Genomic DNA, 20657 nt, shown 5'->3' with positions numbered 1-20657 from the left:
ATTATGTGATCTAGTTTAAAAACGAATATGACATTTCTGTCATGACAGTAGCTGCTTAAATAGTATTTTCTCTTTGTAGCCTACCATATTTTACAGCCAAAGTGTCATGTTATTTTCAATAATGTTACCAACCCGGTGCGCCAAAGTTCGTTATATAGGCAGGTGCAAATAATTTGTCAAGATGGGTACCATTTTAGGCAAGGTTTCTATGTTTGGGTTTTATTAGACGCCATAAGAGCATATATTTCCACATAAATATTTTATATGTGTAGAATAATACGATAAAATGTAGGCAAAAGTGGTGAAAAAAGCAATGTTTACCTTTTGATTCAGCCTCATTCACGGAATCAGAAGTTTCGGGATTCTTCATCGATCTGTCCTCATCTTCTTGGACGTTACCAACACCATTTGAAGAACTCGTATCTAACGTTACAAGTTCGCTTTCTTCAACTACCTCACTAACAGAATGGTCTTCCAGGATTTTGTTTTCATCATTTTTGACCGGACAACTTTCAGCACTGTCTACTTCTTGTTCTGTTACTACAGAGGATTCATCAAGATTTGAACTGAGTGCATTTTCAAGCGAATCCTCCACAATCTGCTGCATGTCTTCTTGTAGTTGCATGTTTTCTATTTTCGCATCAACACTTTCCATGATCATGTCTTGAATTTCAGCTTCATGTTTGCTTCCTTCTACTACCTCACTAACAAACTGATCTTCCAGGATTTTGTTGTTTTCATCATTTTTGACCGGACTACTTTCAGCACTGTCTACTTGAATGTAGAAATCATTAGGACCATTAATATGACTAATATACACAACTTTGTCATACCCAGTCAGGTCTGGAGAGGCACTTTCAGTCTTAGCGGTCACAGGAGCATTTGAATCACAGAAAGGTTTTAACTCTTCATTTACACATTTGTCATTGCTGTGTAAGACAACAATTGCTGGATCCCCTTCAGTTATTAGTTTTAAATCAAACTGAGTACAGCCTTCTGCAGATATTTCCATAAATTTTTCAAGTGCCGATTCTATCCACTCTTCTAAACCTTCAGGCAGTTTCAAGGCACAATGTTTAGCTAAGGCTTTTTTCTCCGCTAGCTCAGGAGGTAGGGTTCGGAATTCAGTTGAAATAGAAGAGTTTCCGTAATCTATAAAAAGTACTTCAATTCCATTTTCATTGTCTTACACCTGCGTTAAAACATCAGCTGAGCTGGAGAATATCCCAGATGCTTAACGGGTATGTTCCTAAGCTCCAAAAAAACCATTTTCAAATTCTTATTGTCATACTGTACTTTCCTAATCAACTCTTTGGCCATTCCAACTGCCCTTTCAGCAAGCCAATTGGATTAGGCATAGCCTGGACTATAATGTCTTGATAATCTTCAGGGCTCTACGGTCCATAAGAAGTCCACATCCTTTCTTGTCAAATGTCTGAGGGGTGCAGTGATTTTTGCTAAATTCGGTATGAACCTTGATAAATACTTTAGCATGCCCAATAACCGCATCACCCCTTTCTACATAATCTATTTACATAATCTGGGTCGGGTTGGATTCCTGCAGCCGATACTATGTGTCCCAGATACTTAACTTCGCTCTTCTTAAATTGCATCTTGTTTGGATTAAATTTGATTCCAAGTTTAATCCAAACTGTCACAGAAAAATAATAAATGAGTTAATGAGTTGGATCAGGTTTAATGCCCTCTTTTTGGCTGTGTCCAAAACTCTCTTTAAATTTTCGTCATGCTCTTCCGATGTCGTTCCTCCTACAATAATATCATCATGTACTATGTTAACTCCCTTCAGGTTTCCAAAGCATTTGTAGTTATTTTCTCGTAAAATTTCGGACCCGAACGGATTCCAAAAGGAAATCTACAAAATTGGTACCTCCCAAATGGGGTACTGACTGTGCACAGTTCACGGCTCTCCTCGTCTAAAAAAATTTGAAAAAACCCATCCTTAAGATCCAAAACAGTAAAATATTTGTAACCACTCAATGTTACCAGAATATAATCAGGGTGTGGCATTAAAAAAGTGCTCTCTCATTACCACCTTGTTCAATGGCATCGGATCTATGCAGATTCTCAAAGACTTATTGGGTTTTTCCACGATCACCTGAGGATTGACTCATGCTGTAGGTTTGTTAACCTTCCGAATCACCCCAGTCTCCTCAAGTTGGTCCAACTTTTCCTTTAGTTTTTCCTGCAAACTGTAAGGTACAGCACCCTCCTTAAGCTGAATATGATGAGTGCCTGGAAACTGTCCCAATCCTTCAAAAGCTGTGTTGTAGTTGGTTAAAACATCGTCACTATCTTCAAAATTCTAACATATCGACGACACTCTCTTAATGAGTCCTAAATTGACACAATCGTTCAGTCCTAAAATTGGCAGTTCATGTTCGACATTCACTACAGAAAAATTCACATCCGCAGTTACACCTGTAATTTTACATTGTACAAGACCTAGTGGTTTGATTTTGAATTTTTCATCTCCCCAGGCTGATAGTACATAAGAAAGAACTACGTTTTACGTGTGTAATGTTCATTTTCCATACATAACTAGCAGGTAAAATACTGATCTCTGCACCTGTATATCTATCTATCTATCTATATATTAATAGGCAAGCATGTTTCTTTAAAACCTTTTTTCTCAGCTCGTGTGCATCGCAGGGAAAATCTACGCATACTGTTGGAGAGATATTTTCCTGTAGATGTGCAGAATGCCTTTAAAAATTAAAATAGGCTAACAAATAAGCACAAAAAATGAATTTGAAAACTTCAAAATATTAACATGGACCATATGGGTTGCCATGATGGTGACGAAATAACAACAAAATGTAAACAGAAAATCAAAACAAAGGGAAGAAATTCAAATCACATGTTTTATTTACAGTGTGGGGAGAAAATAGAGAAGTCTGTACATTAATTATTTTTGGTCGAGTTTCGACCACAGGACGACCACTAGTACTTATTTAATACGCAAGCAGGTTTTTTGTGACAATTACTCCTCCGAAACTACTGAACCGATTGACATGTTTTTGGTGTCATTGGAAAGAGCTTAACGTGAAGTTGTGCAGGAAACTTTCTTTTTAGGGAAATAATTAGAGAGTGAGGCTCTGGGGCCCTTTAAATTTTCATATTTCTCCATAAGGATAACATGGGAGATGATTTTTATTTACAGAAACATATGTTTGTTACTTGAAAATAGTCAAAGTCTACTACATAATAATTTCTGTGTATTATGACTGTTAATGTATATTACATTTCAATCAAGGATTGTGTACCTTAAAGTTTACCCATAATGGATCTTACTACTTTATTTTAATGTTGGGAATAGTAGAATTTAGTTGAGAATATGTTACCATGATTTTAGACAACTTTACTATTATATAATAATTTATGTATTTAAAATCACAAATCTTTGACATTATTAAATAATTTTAAACAAAACAGCTGATCTACAAATCAAAAAAGTCATCTACTTCAAGTGAATAATATTGCTACACAAACATAGTTTTTTTTACATATAACTTGATTCTTTTAGCGAATTTCCCATATACCGAATAAGCGAATAAGCTATTACCGTAGGTCTCATGGTAAGACCTGGACCCGGGACCGATTTACTTTTTCGTTGTGAGGTCCCCAGAGGTCAAAAACACCATCCGTTCAAATTCATATATATATGTATATATTTATTAAAATATATAAATATATAATATATCATTAAAAATAATAAAAAAAATATTTGTTTTGTTTTTGAATTTGTTTTCTAAATTCATATGTTATTTTGCGGGGCATTGAGCCGCACAGGTTCACTAGTATAAATTTAACTTGTGTACATAGATCATTCTGTTTTTGTTTAGTGTGCAGGCGACATAAATAAAACACTAAGTCAGTTTAATAATCATATTTAATTGGATTAACATCTTAATACAACATGGGTTGCTATATTCAGTTCTGGAGTCTCAACGGAATCGTCCTCATAGGCCTCTAAAGCATGGATACAAAGAGTACTAAAACTAATTGCAAGAAATACTTAGCCTATATAATATTAAATACTTATATGATATCAAACATCTCCTTTCTTTTTTTTACGAGAATGGCTTTTATTATGTTAACTCAAGATCTAACAGTTGTTTCTTATAGCCTGTTTACAAGTCTAATCTTTGAGGTTTTTTGATCAGTCTACCATACCTAGAGGTTGGGAGTGAGATAGGTGTAGGTAGGATGGTACCAAAGGATGGAGCATGGTTGGGGCTGAAGTCAGATTGGTTTTAGGTGTGAACTTGAGTTTCAGGAGTAGGTCTATGTAGGGTTTGAGTCTCTGGTTGTTTGATTGGATTATGTAGGAGTTCTGGATTAACAAACATTGGGTTTTGATTTAGGGACTTCCTTAAATGTATCCTGTTTCTCCTGACTTCTCTCCCATCATTCTGTTTTACTATGAATGACCTGGGTGTAATATATGATTTTACTATCCGTCCCGGTTCCCATGCTTTACCATTCTGAACTAAAACTGATTCATTTGGCTCTAAGTTAGGCAATGGTTTTAGAAGTTTTATCGTACCATGACTTACAGTTACTACGCTTAGCTGTTAGTTTTGCCTTAACATTACATCAAAATTCTTAGGCTTAAGTTGGCTGTCTACACAAGGGATTTTGGTCTTAATCCTTCTATTTAGCATAAGTTGAGCTTAAGTTCAATTAGTCATGAGTTAGCATAAGACTTGTCAGATGAACTTGAGATGCAAAGTATTGATAAAATCCCTCTACCTCAGTTCATTTTTCAGAACCAGAACTTCCTTCTAAGCCACCTATGCAGCAGCACACTCCTCATCGACAGTTGTTACCAACAAAAAGTGGATGCAATAATGAGAGTGGGTATAATTTTATTACATTTAAAGTAGGGGTAATCCTGATTAGTGCTTTGATGGTCTATTTTAAATACAGTGTGCGGCAAAATAAACCAATGTCTTTTCTGCATCACACTGTTCAGCAATAGGTTGTTGATACAGTATTGTATAATTATATATTCTATGTTTCCATTCCTCTATGTATCTCCATTCCCCTTCCGTTCCACCCTCCAGTTTCATTCCAACTTCACACACACACTCTTCCGTCAACTCCTCAACATGTGACCCTGTGTATCTGTTGTGATTACAATGTGGTTTTATTAATAAACTTGTGTTACTAATTACACACTTGTTTTAATTAATTAATATGACCCATAAACATGGCGTCAGGTTATGTTGTTAGTTTTCACTTGTGTGAACAGTAAATTCAGGGGTCTGACTTAGGGGACGTACAAAGAGGCATTTAGTTCAAAATTCCTCCGTGAACAGCGCTGTAGTAAAAAGCACTTTGGCAATGAAGGTTTACTAATCGCAAAAATAGTTCTGTTCATAATATAAAATTATAAATGCCTAAAATTCAATTTTATTAATTTTTAATTATAAAATTAAACTATCATAACCTAACCGAATTAACCAAACTTGCTGATAAAGAAATAATATAACAAAAGTTTATAGTAAGCGGAAAAATAATTCTCTTTATAAAATAAAACTATAAATTGATCAATTAAAATTTTATGATGACTTAATAATAAAATTAAACCGTAATAACCAAACCAAACCAACCAAACTTGCAGAAAATAAAAAAAATCTTGGACAAAAAGTTAATGCCACCGGCGGGATTCGAACCCGGGAACTACAGTATATCAGCCCGGCACGTAACCATTAGACCACCGAGGCCGATGGCTAGCGATCGTTTTGTTACGGTAATGGCGTTCCCTCAGCTAATAAGAAGCCCTCAGCAGTCATCGTAGCCTCTTCTATACCTCCCCTGAGTAAATACCTAAATTCAGTGCTAGTCAGCAGATTAAAGTGGATTAGTTTTAGGTTAGGTTACGCGAGAATTGCCGTAAGTACCTAGCATAACCTATTACTCAGTGTGGATAATCTTCATTGAAGAATAAATTTCAGTAAGAACTGTCAAATTACCGTAGTAAAATGGCTTCCTCATCATCTAGCCCAAATACAAATGCCAGTATCGATTCAAATATAGGCCCCATAAGTTTAGAAGGAAACCTAGCCCAGAATTGGACGTTTTGGTATCAACGTTTCAAGATATTCCTAACTGCCTCAAACCTTGATAAAGAGGAAGATGAACGGAAAATTGCAATCCTTTTGCATAATTTAGGTGCAAAGTGTTTCGAAATTTTCAATTCCTTTAATCTAGACTCTAATTCATTAACCAACTACAACACTGTGGTAGATAAGTTCCAGGCCTACTTTTCCCCAAAGAAGAACTTGACTGTAGAAAGACACAAATTCCTCACCAGAAAGCAAAATCCCGGTGAAAGTTTTGACTCGTTCTTCACAGATTTGGTTAATAAAAGCTTAAACTGTGAATTCAAAGAACTTCGCGAAGACCTAGTGCGTGATGTAATGATATGTGGCCTCGAAAATCAGCATATGAAGGAAAGACTTTTACGGGAATCGGACCTCACCCTAAACAAAGCTGTTGCCATATGCAAAGCTGCTGAACTGTCGTCAATTCAAATTAAAGAAATAGAAGGAGCCCAAATTGCCCAAGTTAGTGCCTCAAGCAAATTCGCCAAGCCTAAAGTGACACCCAGCGCTCATCAGTCAAATAGCCAGTCTAAGTTTAGGCCTAATCATAAGAAATTCATTAATAGTTGTAGAAATTGTGGTAGAAATCATTTAGTGAATCAATGTCCCGCGTATGGTATTGAATGTTTTTCTTGTAAGCATAAGAACCATTTTGCAAATTACTGTCAATCTAAGTCAAAACCAACTAATAATCAAATCAAAAGCCAAAATAGGCCTACAAAGTCCTTCAAAAAAGTAAATGAAGTAAATTTTGATGAACTAAATGAGACTCAACCTAGTGAAAACCTAGATGAAAATAACCTACACCTTGAGAATTTCACTATTGAATGTGTGAATCATACTCAAACTTCTGCTGATTGGTTTGAAAACGTAGGAATTAACAGTAAAGTTGTCAAATTTAAACTTGACAGTGGAGCTCAAACTAACCTAATTTCGTTTTCACTTTTCAAAGAGTTAGGTCTAGATCAGAACATAATCTACAAATGTAACGTTACTGTTTCATCTTTCACGGGTCAACAAGTAAATGTCATTGGTAAAGTTGATATAATTTGCAAGGTTAAGAACAAAACACACTTAATCTCTTTTGTAATAGTAGATATAAAATGTACACCATTGTTAGGCCTAGAAACCTGCTGTAGCTTAGGTCTCATAAGTAGAACAGTGAATTCTGTAACAGTTGAAAACGCTGATGACTTTGTATTCAAAGATTATCAAACCATGTTTGATGGTAACTTAGGTACAATCCCTGGTGAGATTAAATTAGAATTGTGTAGTAATTATGAGGCTAAAGTTGAGCCTCCAAGAAGAGTCCCTTTTGCTTTGTTGGAGCCTTTAAAAAATGAGCTAAACAGAATGGAGAAATTGGGCATAATAGTTAAAATAGACGAACCTACTGAATGGGTACATGGTATGGTTTTAATTAATAAAAAAGGCTCTGGTCTTAGAGTTGTACTAGACCCCAGAAATCTAAATAAGTATTTAAAGCGTCCCCATTGTCAAATTCCCAATGCAGAAGAGATTAGTAGTAAGCTAACAAATTCTAAAATATATTCTGTTCTTGACGCTAGTTCTGCCTTTTGGATGTTTAAGCTTGATGAAAATTCAAGTAGGTTATGTACCTTTAATACACCATTTGCAAGATACAGATTTCTACGTATGCCCTATGGAATCAGTTGTGCCCCTGACTATTTTCAATCTAAAATGACAGAGTTATTTGGTAATATTGAGGGCGTAGTGTGCTATTTTGATGATATTTGTATTAGTGCGGCTGATCAAAAATCTCACGACGAGCGACTTCGTAAAGTCTTAGAAATCGCAAAGGCTAACGGCATCAAGTTTAACATGTCCAAATGCAAGTTCCGTGTGCCTAAAGTTAAATTTGTCGGGTTTGAGTACTCAGAGTGTAGCGTTTCTCCAGACTCCTCGAAGGTTCTTGCGATACAGCATATGCAGGTCCCAGCTGATCGCAAAGAGCTGGAAAGGTTTCTTGCGTGACTAATTATCTATCTAAATTCATCCCTAACTATTCAACAATAACAACACCTTTAAGAGAGTTGTTACGAAAGGATGTTGTTTTTCGTTGGGATCAGCCACAAGATATCGCGTTCCGGAAATTAAAAGAGATTTTGGTCAGCCCCCCAGTCTTGTGTTATTTTGATCCTAAAAAAGCTGTGACATTGTCTGTTGATAGTAGCTCAACAGGTCTAGGAGCGGTGTTATTGTGTGATAGTAACCCAGTGGCCTATGCTTCAAGGTCATTGACTCCGAGCCAGGTAAATTATAGTCAAATTGAGAAAGAAATGCTAGCCATAGCATTTGGTTGTACTAGATTTCATCAGTACATATTTTCTAAGAAAATAACTGTAGAGACAGACCATAAGCCCCTAGTTAGCTTATTCAAAAAGCCTTTGTCACAAGCCCCTTTGAGACTGCAAACTATGTTGTTAAAAGTGCAAAGATATGATCTTGACGTGATCTATAAGCCTGGTAAACTTCTGTATATTGCAGACACCTTATCAAGGTCATCCTTACCCTTTCAAACTAAAGAGGAAATTGATCATACAGATGATGATATAATATGCCAAGTTAATTTGTTCAAAAATAGTTTACCTATTTCTCGAGAAAAATTTAGCTTGTTTGTTTCTAAGACAGATGAGGACAGTACTTTAGTTCAAGTAAGAGAATTTGTTAAATCTGGGTGGCCTGAAAACAAAAATAATCTTGACAATTCTGTAAAACCGTTTTGGAACTTGAGGGATAGTCTCCATGTAATTGACAAACTTGTGTTTAAAAATGATAGATTAATAGTTCCTCGCAGTTTGCAAAAAGATATGTTAACAAAACTGCACGAAGGTCATGTTGGTGTAAGTACATGTGAAAAGAGAGCAAAAAATATTTTGTATTGGCCTAGTATAAAGTCAGACATACAGGAGTTTGTAAATAATTGTATGACATGTGCTTTACATTCCCCCAATAACTGTAAAGAACCAATCCTGTTTCATGAAATACCATCCCTGCCATGGTCTAAAGTTTCAGCAGACCTCTTTGAATTAAAATCTGTGCACTACTTAGTTGTAATGGATTATTACTCTAAATACATTGAATTAGTGTCTCTAAATGATATTAGCTCAAAAGGTGTTATTAACAAATTAAAGTCAATGTTTGCAAGACATGGAATTCCCCAAATACTAGTAACTGATCCAGGTACTCAGTTCACTAGTCATGAGTTTCAAATATTTGTAAATAGCTATGAATTTAGTCATGTCTTATCGTCACCAAAGCACTCCCAGTCCAACGGACAGATTGAGTCAGGAGTAAAAATAGCCAAAGGTATACTGAAAAAATGTGAACATTCAAACACAGACCCCTACATCGGTTTACTCAATTACAGGAACACTCCTAAAGGTAATTTACCTTCACCCGCACAATTATTGTTTTCGAGAAACTTAAATTCATTATTACCATGTTCAGCAAAGTTCCTAGAGCCAAAGGTCACAAAACCAAACCCCAATCTTGTAAATAAAAGAAAACAGTCTGTACAAAAATATTATGACAAACATGTTAAACCTTTATCAGAGTTGAATGTAAATGACAAAGTTCTTTTTAAAAAGAACCTAGATGGTCCTTGGTCCCCTGGTAAGATAACAGCTTTAGGAAATGCACCCCGTTCTTATGTGGTAAAGGATGATAATGGTAGATTTTATAATCGCAACAGAAAGTTTTTTATTTTATCTCCAACTGACAATCCCGATGAAAATGTAAATCCATCTCATCCTAGCACCAATTCTAAGGATCCTAATCATAAAAACCAAAGTCCCACTCCCAACCAACAAAAATGTCTAATTCAGCCCAGTCCTTTGATTCCTCCCACTCCCAGTGGTCATGATGAAAATAATGTTATCCAAAACATGGAGGGTTATGTGACTAAAAGAGGTAGAACAATCAGAAATCCTAGGAGACTTACATTTGATGCTAACTAGTACTTCATTGTAACCTAACTAGATATGAGTAGGCTGAAAATGTTTGTTTAGTTCTTTCACATACTCTTAACAGTAAAAGTTAAAATTTTGTTATTTGTTGATAAGGGAGATGTTGATACAGTATTGTATAATTATATATTCTATGTTTCCATTCCTCTATGTATCTCCATTCCCCTTCCGTTCCACCCTCCAGTTTCATTCCAACTTCACACACTCTTCCGTCAACTCCTCAACATGTGACCCTGTGTATCTGTTGTGATTACAATGTGGTTTTATTAATAAACTTGTGTTACTAATTACACACTTGTTTTAATTAATTAATATGACCCATAAACATAGGTCGTCACCGGTTTATCACCCTAAAACTATAATTGCATAAACTAGTTGGTTGATTTTTTGTCATGTGTCAAATTTAATGTGCTCATTCTTTGGCAGTTGGAATGTTTTATCTATGGGTAGGCCTATACATATAAATATACGTGCACAAGTATAAATATATTTACATTTCAGATTTTAGTATTTTTTTAAATTTTCCAAGCGGTTTTGAGTATAAACGGGAGAGATTTTAAACACGTTTAAACTTATAGAAATAGTAACAAGATAATTATTTATTGATTATTTAAAAGAGCATAGTTTGAAATACATTTGGCTGTGTTTAAACCTTTTGGTTAATTTTCAAATTTGTACTTAGCCGGGAGTTAATTTGTTCCGGGCATACATTTACCCCACGTTTAACATTGCCTATAACATTTTTCTGATTAAGCACATTTCATTATTTTTAGTAATAACTGTATATCCCATAGGTCTATTTACTGCCCTTACCGTATTATACAGGGTGAGTTTTAAATGAGCTTGATAACAAAAAACGGATTGCGGCATTAAGTTCAGCATAAAAAAGTAGTTTAAAATTATGGGTCACAACACCACCTTCATATTTAAAATAATTTAATACGTTTCAAAATGGCTGATCCAAGAGGGCGGCTGAAAAAAATACATCCATCATAACCAAGTGAAAATATGTCAACAATGAATGGTGGTGTCCACTTATCTTTATCTATCACTATTTTGAGATTATGGCCTTAGTTTGTAAATGCACAATGTTATAATGGGGTAAAAATAAAGTTATAAAAAGTTCTCATAACTTTAGAATGGATCAATATTTTTAAAAACAGATTGCAGCATCGTAATCAGCGTAAAAATCTAGTTTGAAATGGTGGGTCACAACCCTACCTTTACATTTGAAAAAAAAACTACTTTGTATCCAATATGGCGGATCCAAGATGGCGGCCAAAAATTTAAACCCAGTCAAAATGAAATACTTACTACTCTACCTTGATCTGACGTGGTTCGGAGTTGATATCTTAAGAAATGTAGAAAAAAGTAGGGGGGGAACTCATTTAAAACTCACCCTGTATATCTTTCTAGACTATTGGTCTATTGTTCTATTGTTGTTGTTTTATTGTTCTATCTTCTATTGTTGCATCTATATATCTAATTCCGTAAGCCCAAAATTTTACAATGGAATTGTGAGCGAACGTGAGGCCGTAGAAAGCTGGGAGAGGTCTCATTATAAAGGTGTGGGCATGAAATTTTGGGGAAAATTATTCATTTTTCTGAATTATGCACCAAAAGGTTGTTACAGAATAAAATAATTCACATTTAAATAGCACGGGAATCTAATTTTATGTATTTTTATTTAGTGTTAACACAGCTGTGATTATATAATTTTTTTTTATCAGAATTTATTTTACAATCTGTTCAAACTTCAAATATGAGAACAATAAGTAAAACATATATCAAAGCAATGTCAGGAAGCAAGCACCTGTTCATCAACAAGTCTTGCCAAAAATTGGATCAGTCATTTAAACATTTACAGAAATCTGTAGCTTAGGTCCAGCACATGCACAACACTTTTTAACCTGGTAATGCACTGACTATTGTCCAGCAGATTAACAGCAAGACTGTTCGGATGATATTCTAATTTTTCTTGATAACTTTTGCTAAGGTCTGTAATTTCTTCTTTCACTGATTTAATTTTGAAGTCATTCCTAATTGTAGTGTTGGATACGAACCCGGGTGCGCCAATAATTCTTCTCAGTGCCTTAGCCTGAAATCGTTCAAGAATTTCGATGTTGGATTTGCTCGAGGTCCCCCAAAGTTGAATTCCGTATGTCCAAATTGGTTTGATCATAACTTTATATACAGTAAAATTTTGTTAGCCAATGATTGAAAAATTATAACCACACCTGAATGTGCATTATTTTGTTATTGTAAAATTGTTAGTGGAGTAGTAAACAACAACACAAAGTGAAAACTAGATAAACTCTTTTGAACGAACAATTTGATACTTTTTTCAATGGATTGTTCTTTTGCACAGTAATAATGTATAATGTCGGAAGACTACCAAGCAGAGGTAGGCAGCCACGCAGAGGTATTGTTCCTCAAAATGAGAACAACAAAGCGCCAGATTTGGCACAATATTAATGGAAGAAGAATAAATAGGCATCAGATGAACATGAAGTTATTCCTGTGTATAGATTACCACTTTTAAATGAGATTGCATTACACAGCGTAGGAACAATGAACGGTGGGTGCATTCATTGTGGTGCATTGCGCACACACTAATGTTGGCATTTACTGTATTTGAAAAATCCAATGACTTTCCCACTCCCCAGTGTCATCATGGTCAACTTTATGTTGCGTTCAGCCAGGTAAAGCGGCCAGATGATGTTAAAATAGTACTAGAACCAAATAAAGACCAAGGAATCGACCAAAATGGATACTATACAACAAATGTTGTTTTCAGGGAGATTTTGTTATAGAATTACCATTTTACAATTTGGATGATGCCATTATCTCTATGTGTTTTTCTAAGTAAATTTGTCTATAATTAAAGAAATCTAAATAAATGTAATTAAAGCCCAGTAGTAATGAAGATTATTACTATTAGAAAATGTTCTTTGGTTGTATTATGATTAGAAAGTTTATGTTATAAACACACCACATGTCCTTTGGAATGTTTATTTTAAACAGAACATACATCAAAATGCATTATGCAGGTATGTAATAACTATTATACATATTATAATACACAAAAACGTTAAACAATAATTCAATGTAGCCCATGAGGCTAATAATTTGTACAAAATAATTATTAGAATATATATAGGGGCTATTGCCCCTACAAGCCACTAGTTACATTGTATTTTATGTTTAATGTTGATTTGTGATTGGTGTTAAATTATATTTTCAGATAGTAATAGACTTTTTGTCATGGTTCATAAGCTTCAGGAAGAAGTAATTGTCCTCGCAGACACTGTTAAAAAATTAAGCAAAAAAGTTGATAACCTTGCTATGTACAACAAAGAACAGGAAAATGTAAAATTTGAAAACGAAATAATAGGAAGGATAATACCAGTTAAGAATTTAAATGAGATGGAAGACTTAGAGAAGAAATTAGAAACCTCTGAATTTAATAGGCAGTTGGTAAGTTTGTCTATTTTTCATTGCAAAAAAAAATTCTTACCTAGTAACTTATCCTATTCAGTATTTTGAACACTGATCGATCTATGCTCTGAGATTCATAGCCGTCAGTAGTTTTCCAACCACAGCAAAGTACGCAATTTTGTATTAATAAGTTATGTGGTCATTAATATTGTGGTGCAGGAACGTTGAAAAAGTAATGAATGTGGAAACCATAGGTATCACAAAGTAAACTCAAAGCTGTAGCCTTTTTGGGACTTTTTCAGGATGTTTTTATATCAATATTGTACAAACCCTTAAAATCTGAAATTATAGGCTGACCATAAAACATATTGATGCTTAAAAGGGATCGTAACAAGGTCTGACACACTTCTTGGTCAGGATTTTCACTGTCTGACTTTGACGTTTCTGTGCAGAAAACTGTCTAGGTCACATGCCCGATGTGTAATTACAAACCTTAACAAGTCAAAACCCAAGCTTAAAGCTATGTTTAAATTATACTTTATTTTGTCTTTAAACAATCCATTTATTTACGAATAAATATATATAAATAGTAAAAACAGCTCCAAGTACCCTTTTAGAGAATTTCCCATAGGGAAGAAACTATTACCGTATGTCTCATGGTGACACCTTAGACCCTGGACTGATTTACTTTTTCGTTTTGTGGCCCCCAGAGGCCAAAAACACCATCTGTTCAAATGATATCTTACTAATATTATAAATGTGAAAGTTTGTGTGTTTGTTTGTTTGTTTGTTTGTTTGTTTGTTTGTTTGAAGTTCAATCACGCATAAACCACTGGACGGATTGGGCTGAAATTTGGCATGATGATAGCTTACATTCCCGATTAACATATAGGCATATTCTTATCTCAAAAATCCTTTCGGGCTCCGCCCCAGTGGCTCTGTAATTCCCCATGTTAACCTTATAAGTATTCATATTTAAAGGGAATTAAAGAATTTAGTCAGCTGTTTCAACTAAAAAAGTTGGTTCTATGATATGGAAAAGCATTAAAAAGTTATAAGATTTACCAACAGGGTGCAGCACTATATTTTTTTTGCATTTACGAAAACAGCTAATTTGAACTAAGCAGCAACAAAAAACTGTGATTCGCAATGAGAACTGTCAAAGTAGGATTGTTTACAGTTATGTTTATGTTTTTCATTTCATGAATAAATTGTGATATTTTGCGAATTGATAATTTATTTTTCTCTATTGTTTGGTGAAATGGTAGAACATTATGGCTATGGTAGATGTGTAATACTATAGAATACTGTAAATTTAAAAAAGCAAATTTTATCAAACTGTGTCCTCCACCCATTGCAATTGCAAAGCTTAAGTATAACTGCAATAAGCATTTTATACTTATATTCCAACCCCGTACGAAGGACGGGTACTCTGCTAGTATTTATATATAATTAACATTGTGTTCCAAACTTTTTACGAGCACATGCGAAACCATAGTTCGGAGTTATTTTGGTTATTACCGTATATATGTGTTTAGTGTTACTGCATCGTTCGACAAGTTACTTGAATTGCGCCAACCACATGTAGCTAAAGAAGATACACTCATGAGAAGTTCAATTAGTGCTGAGGAACGTCTGACAATAACATCAAACATTTTTTGAACACCACACAACCGTTAACAATTACACAAAACAAACTAAAAAAGCACTGGAAGTGTCCGAAGAATATCTCCAATAAGCGCGGCTGCCGCGCGGTCGAACCGTATCGTGTGGCCACTCTCATAAGACTACGTGTGTCATCCCCCCAACGCGGCTTAACTTCGCGCGGTCGGGGGACGACATGTCGCGGCTCAACCGCACATGCGGCTAAACGTCGCCTCGTGTGGCCACTCTCATTTGATTCAATGTGTTGTCGAGCCCCTTAACTTCGCGCGGTTAAACCGCCTCGTGTGGCCGGGGCCTAACAGACTTTGGGGTTTTCTTGTTTTAAATTGTGTATAAAGAAAACACATTAAGTTATGTTCGTAAAAAATTTGACTGTCATTAAATGTGTGAATTGTACAAATTAACACAGCACTTATACTTTCATTAACTATTAGCGAATTTCCCTATACGGAAGTAGCAAACCTGTTACCGTAGGTCTCATGGTAAGACCTAAGCCCGGGACCGATTTACTTTTTCATTTTGATGTCCCCAGAGGCCAAAAACACCATTCGTTCAAATTTTTATATATCTATATATAGATATATATATATATATATATATATATATATATGTGTGTGTGTGTGTGTCCATCCGCACGATAACTTGAGTAATTTTTGTCCGATTTTGATAAAATTTGGTTTGAAGGTGTAAGGCGGGATAAACTTGAATGAGTTCGCGAACCAGCATGATCGGACTATGGGAACGGGGGTTTATGGGGGGTTTTATGGGGTAAAAATAGGTTTTTCTCATATTTTACCCTAAAAACACAAAATTTCACAATTTCTTTTTAAACCATTTTGTAGAGCTTAAAAAAACAAATAATTTAGTATATTGAAGCGTTATTATGCGCCTAATTGTTAAGGAGAAAATTCAAAAAATTGTAATTTTAAAATTCCCATGTTATTCTTATGGAGAATAAGTCAACTGTTGTAGTTAGCTTGTTTATGAACATATTTTAATCTAATTTGGAAAATACATTAATTTCTTACTAAACCACAGTACCTTTTAATATTTTACATAAAAAAAACTTTTTTACCCTCCCTGTTGCAGCAAACCTAAGTACTCATTAAACTAATTCTGTTTAAATAGGGAAAAATTTGATATTTTTAATGAGACATTTTAGTTTAAATCCAATCAGGCAGATGGAAATTCGCTAAGTCTGCAGGTTTGCAGGTTGTCATTAAATGTGTGAATTGTACAAATTAACACAGCACTTATACTTTCATTAACTATTTTTAACAGTTATCTTCATATTATGTCCACTTAATTAAACAATCAAATAATATATATTTTTTTTCAGTTTAAGGTTCTAACCTCTGTCGGGGGGAAGGATGTAAGATCAATGACATACAACTGTCTACGACGGTTGATGTCCTACGAGGTCGCGGTATCATTCTCTTACAGCGGTCACGCTGCAAAAAACAAACAAAAGACGAAGAAAATTGCATTTTCGAAAACGAATGCTTGCAAAATCGCACTCGGTAAGAAGCTTTTTATTTTTTATCACAATTTCTTTAGTGTTAATTGACAATCCTATACATTGAGCTTGTATTTAACCTTCTGTCGGGCGCATTGATTTTCAAAAACCAAAGGGCGCTCACGGAAGTTACCTCTGGGAATACGAAAACTATACATATGTTGAGTAAAACCCGTCTAATAGCAATAAAACTGTAAGAAACAAATTTTAATGAGTTTTTACACGATTAAGTTCTTTATAAAATAGTAAGTGTTTATTAAACAATACAAATACTTAAGTGTTGTGGATAAAAAAAAACTTACTTTTTGTACATATACAGTACTATTATATACAATTTTCAATATTGTATTACATAAAAACACGTATGGTATAATGAAAATATTGATTTGTTACAAGGACAACTCATTTAATCAAAGCTCTTAGATAAAAATTGCATCAGTGTATGACAAAAAAAAACATTTGTATGGTCCTTATGAAAAATCCTTTTTATAAAGACAACTTATTTTTTCAAAGCTCTTAAAAAAATTTCAAATGAAATAAACCACCTATTGTCAGATGAAAAAAATCATTTGTTAGAAGGACTATACTCATTTTGTCAAAGATCTCTTTCTTTAAAAAAATAATACCCGAACAAACTCGCCAGTGGCACCAGTGGGCCTTTCTACTAAATCTTCTTCCCTGTCCTCCCTTTTAACACTAGCCAACAATCTCGCTATTTGTTCTGCTTCATCCATTTTATAATATCGATAAATAACGTCAAACAAAAGGGCGCACACGGAAGCTACCTTGAGTGACGCAAACCACTTCCCAATGTTGTTTGACAACTGGGAAAGGCGTAAGAGTAGCCGACACCAATCCTGCAAAAGAGGTGTTTGAGGTACGGCAGGCAACAGCCCTGCCAAACACAAACTATGGTTTTTATAATGAAAAATGTTGTGACCCGGAGGTAACTTCAGTGATGCGCCCGATGAAAGGTTAATTTTCTCCGAGTTAAACAAGCTCAGACCGGTGTTTATAGATGTAGGCCTTGATTATAGTAATGCCTTCAATCAGAGTTTGGACTGTGTTATTATAAATCTTGCAATTAATGATGGAAGTTTTATAAACTATGTTAATACTTATTTAAAAGGATGTTTGATTACAGAAGCTGTAAAAAAAGTAAATCCAGTGGCAACTGAGGAAGTGGTGAAGACCTGGATGGGAAAGTGGCTGCAACAAGCTAAATCCAGACTAGATCGAAAGTAAGTTAATTCTCTACCTTATAACATTGTGGATGACGTTAATATATTTTTAGTTTTGATGTATTCAAACGAATTCTCGAACAACTTTCACCTTTATTGAAATCAGCATATGATTGACATTGAGTACACTCCAATAAATTGAAGTTGTCTGTATATCATAAAGTGTGTTGTACGTTAACATGTTTTCAGACTTTATTTTCCGAGTACGTAAATAACTTTTTCAATAGGGCCAACCATACTTATTAAATGTGTTTAAACAGTAAGGAACACTTGTTACATGACGAACTACAGTGACGTTGATTCCAAAACTTCCTTTTCGAGTCAAGGGAATTTAGTTTACAGGGAAAAATTATCATTCACCACTGTCATCTTGATTTATATGCATTCCAAGAATGTTCACCATTTTAGGTGCCAAAGAAAATATTTTGGTTGAATGTAATTGATCTTATGCCTAGATGAGGTCAGTAATATGTAGCTTGAAAGCCTAAATTAAATTTCTTTGTCAATTAAAATGTATTGGCCGGTGCTCCCCGTAGCCAATAGGGTATAAGGGTCATTTGCCTATTGGGTCTGAGGATGATTGGAGTGTCCAATCAAAATCGATCACCACTTACCATGTTTTTTGTATATCCCCTACCGTAAGTATTAAAAGACGTTTCTTTTATTTACTTTCCTTAATCTCAAGGCAACAACTCAAAAATGAAATTATTTATCAGTTTTAAACTGTTATTAAAAAGCAGGGTTAATTTCTCGTCCTATCACCAGGCTGACACTTTATTCCTTAAGCCTCCTCTTAACGAGGTTATGAGGGGTGTATTCTTTATATGATACGTTCCCTTTTAATACTATTAATTTTCACAGTTTCTAATGTGATTGTACAATTTGTTATAGATCTTCTGAAGCAGGCGGAGGAGGTGAAGTTGAAGAAGAAGATGAAGAAGAGGAAGTAGGCCTACAATAATGGAAATAGTATTTATTTATTTTATGGAAATTATTTGTAATTTATTTACATAGTAATAAATTATCTTGAAACGTGAATGCCTTGTTTTCTGGACCCAACAGATCATTTATTAATATATAAATTTAACAGATTTTTTATCACTTGAGATTTATAATATGACCTTAATATTTTTTATGGAAAAAATTGGGCTGAAATATGAATGGAAAGTGAACGGTGGGAAATTGCTTTTACGTTAAATATGTATTTATATTATTATTATTATTATTACAGCTTATATTATTATTTTCTCTAATCACAAAGGGATTATTGTTTAAAAAAATCTGAGTTAAACACCTAAATAAAATTGTTTAACACTAATAAGACAAATTCATTAGTATTATCAACATTCATGCTTTTTTCACTTTGTTTATGGTTATGACATATTGATATTTTAAAGTATTTATTGAGAGCTATAACAAAACAACAATTGTGTATATAATAGGTTACGTACCTTGTTCCGTCTTCAGTCTTAACTTAGTCAATGGATGACTAGTTTCGGGAACAAAGTCCCATTATCAAATCCTTATTTAAAACATCATATTGAATGTGGTCAAATATCTGACGTAAGTCTTCATCAATGTATACATGCAGGTTGACGACACATAAAATTTACACGTTTTACAAAAATAAAAGTTACAAATACATTTACGATAGGCCGGCCACATTGAATACGGGACAAACCGACCCGTTGAAAATCAATCCAGGCAAATAGAAATAGATTGCTGCACCGGGGGTATTTATATAGTGGGAACATTCCTATGGACTAATTACATTGATTTGTTGTGCTTTTATTTGCATAAAAGGGGGTAGTGGTCTTATTTTAAGTAACATAGTTGGTGAAATAGTAACATGTAGCAATTTTAAAGACATCATAACCGGAAACTACAGTGGGTCCAGTCGTGACACCCGAGTTAAAAACACTTCTTTAGACACATACATCAACATTGAATGGTCAAACTGTCTATATATGACTCGTACACAGCTATCGGTGTCGGATTTATATGTGTTTTTGCGCCAAATTAGGTTGTTTTGTACGGTTTTTCTAGTTTCTTGTCGTGGTCCTTTTAGTAAAGCATATCGAATTTTATATTTTTGTAAAGCCCTTTTAACGTGCTACAATCTTCTCTTTAAGTTATTTCTGATATATTGTATCAATAAAACGTTATCAACAAAAATAACACAAAAATGTTTTAAAATATAGGTTTTTGCAAAGTTACGACAAATGTACTAAACATACAACAAAAGTGTAAATGTATTGCCACGATTAGAATTGTGACCGGGGGCGTAACCGGGATCGATTTAAATAATAAGAATTCTTTAGTGAGAGGTAAAAGAATGTTAAATCATTATTCAAATAAAGTGGATGGACAATATAATAAAAATAATAATAAAGACAATAATAAAAAATGGATGATAAAATAATTACAGGCTCCTTTTGCTTTTATTTAAGTAGGCCTAAGCAAATGAAATTTATATAAAACTCTAATAATTATAATTCTTTTTGACACGTTATTATATTCAAACAGGAATTTAATAGTCACTATATTTATTCACACAAATTATAAATGAAATCAATTATTATAAAAATGATTACGATTAACATCAATCAATCACTGACTTTAAAAGGTTAAGTTAGCCTGGACAATCACAAAAATTATAAAGATGAAATATTAATAA

General features: G+C 34.1%; 2 protein-coding genes across 2 annotated transcripts in view; one reads left to right on the top strand and one right to left on the bottom strand.

Moving 5' to 3' along the window:
* The window catches only part of LOC129003459 (maternal protein tudor-like), a 2715-nt gene extending 583 nt beyond the window's left edge, over positions 1–2132 (bottom strand). Inside the window, exons 1-2 of the mRNA XM_054431754.1 lie at positions 2117–2132; positions 322–1152 (exon numbers count right to left, since the gene is read on the bottom strand). Of these exons, the coding sequence (XP_054287729.1) occupies positions 322–1152; positions 2117–2132 (847 nt within the window). The remainder of the gene's footprint in view (positions 1–321; positions 1153–2116) is intronic.
* Positions 2133–4795: 2663 nt separating this feature from the next.
* On the top strand, positions 4796–19018 carry LOC129002035 (uncharacterized). The gene is made up of 5 exons (XM_054429541.1): positions 4796–4877; positions 13365–13597; positions 16563–16743; positions 17884–17980; positions 18872–19018. Exons 1-5 carry the CDS (start codon positions 4817–4819, stop codon positions 18939–18941), a joined length of 642 nt encoding a protein of 213 aa, XP_054285516.1. The 5' UTR covers positions 4796–4816; the 3' UTR covers positions 18942–19018.
* Positions 19019–20657: the final 1639 nt, after the last annotated feature.

The sequence above is a fragment of the Macrosteles quadrilineatus genome, unplaced genomic scaffold (assembly GCF_028750875.1).
Source record: "Macrosteles quadrilineatus isolate MER2022 unplaced genomic scaffold, UCM_ALF_1.0 Scaffold_9__3_contigs__length_116548681, whole genome shotgun sequence".
NCBI classification, from domain to species: domain Eukaryota; kingdom Metazoa; phylum Arthropoda; class Insecta; order Hemiptera; family Cicadellidae; genus Macrosteles; species Macrosteles quadrilineatus.
The sequence above is the reverse complement of the archived record's forward strand: the minus strand, read 5'-3'. Positions and strand labels throughout refer to the sequence as shown.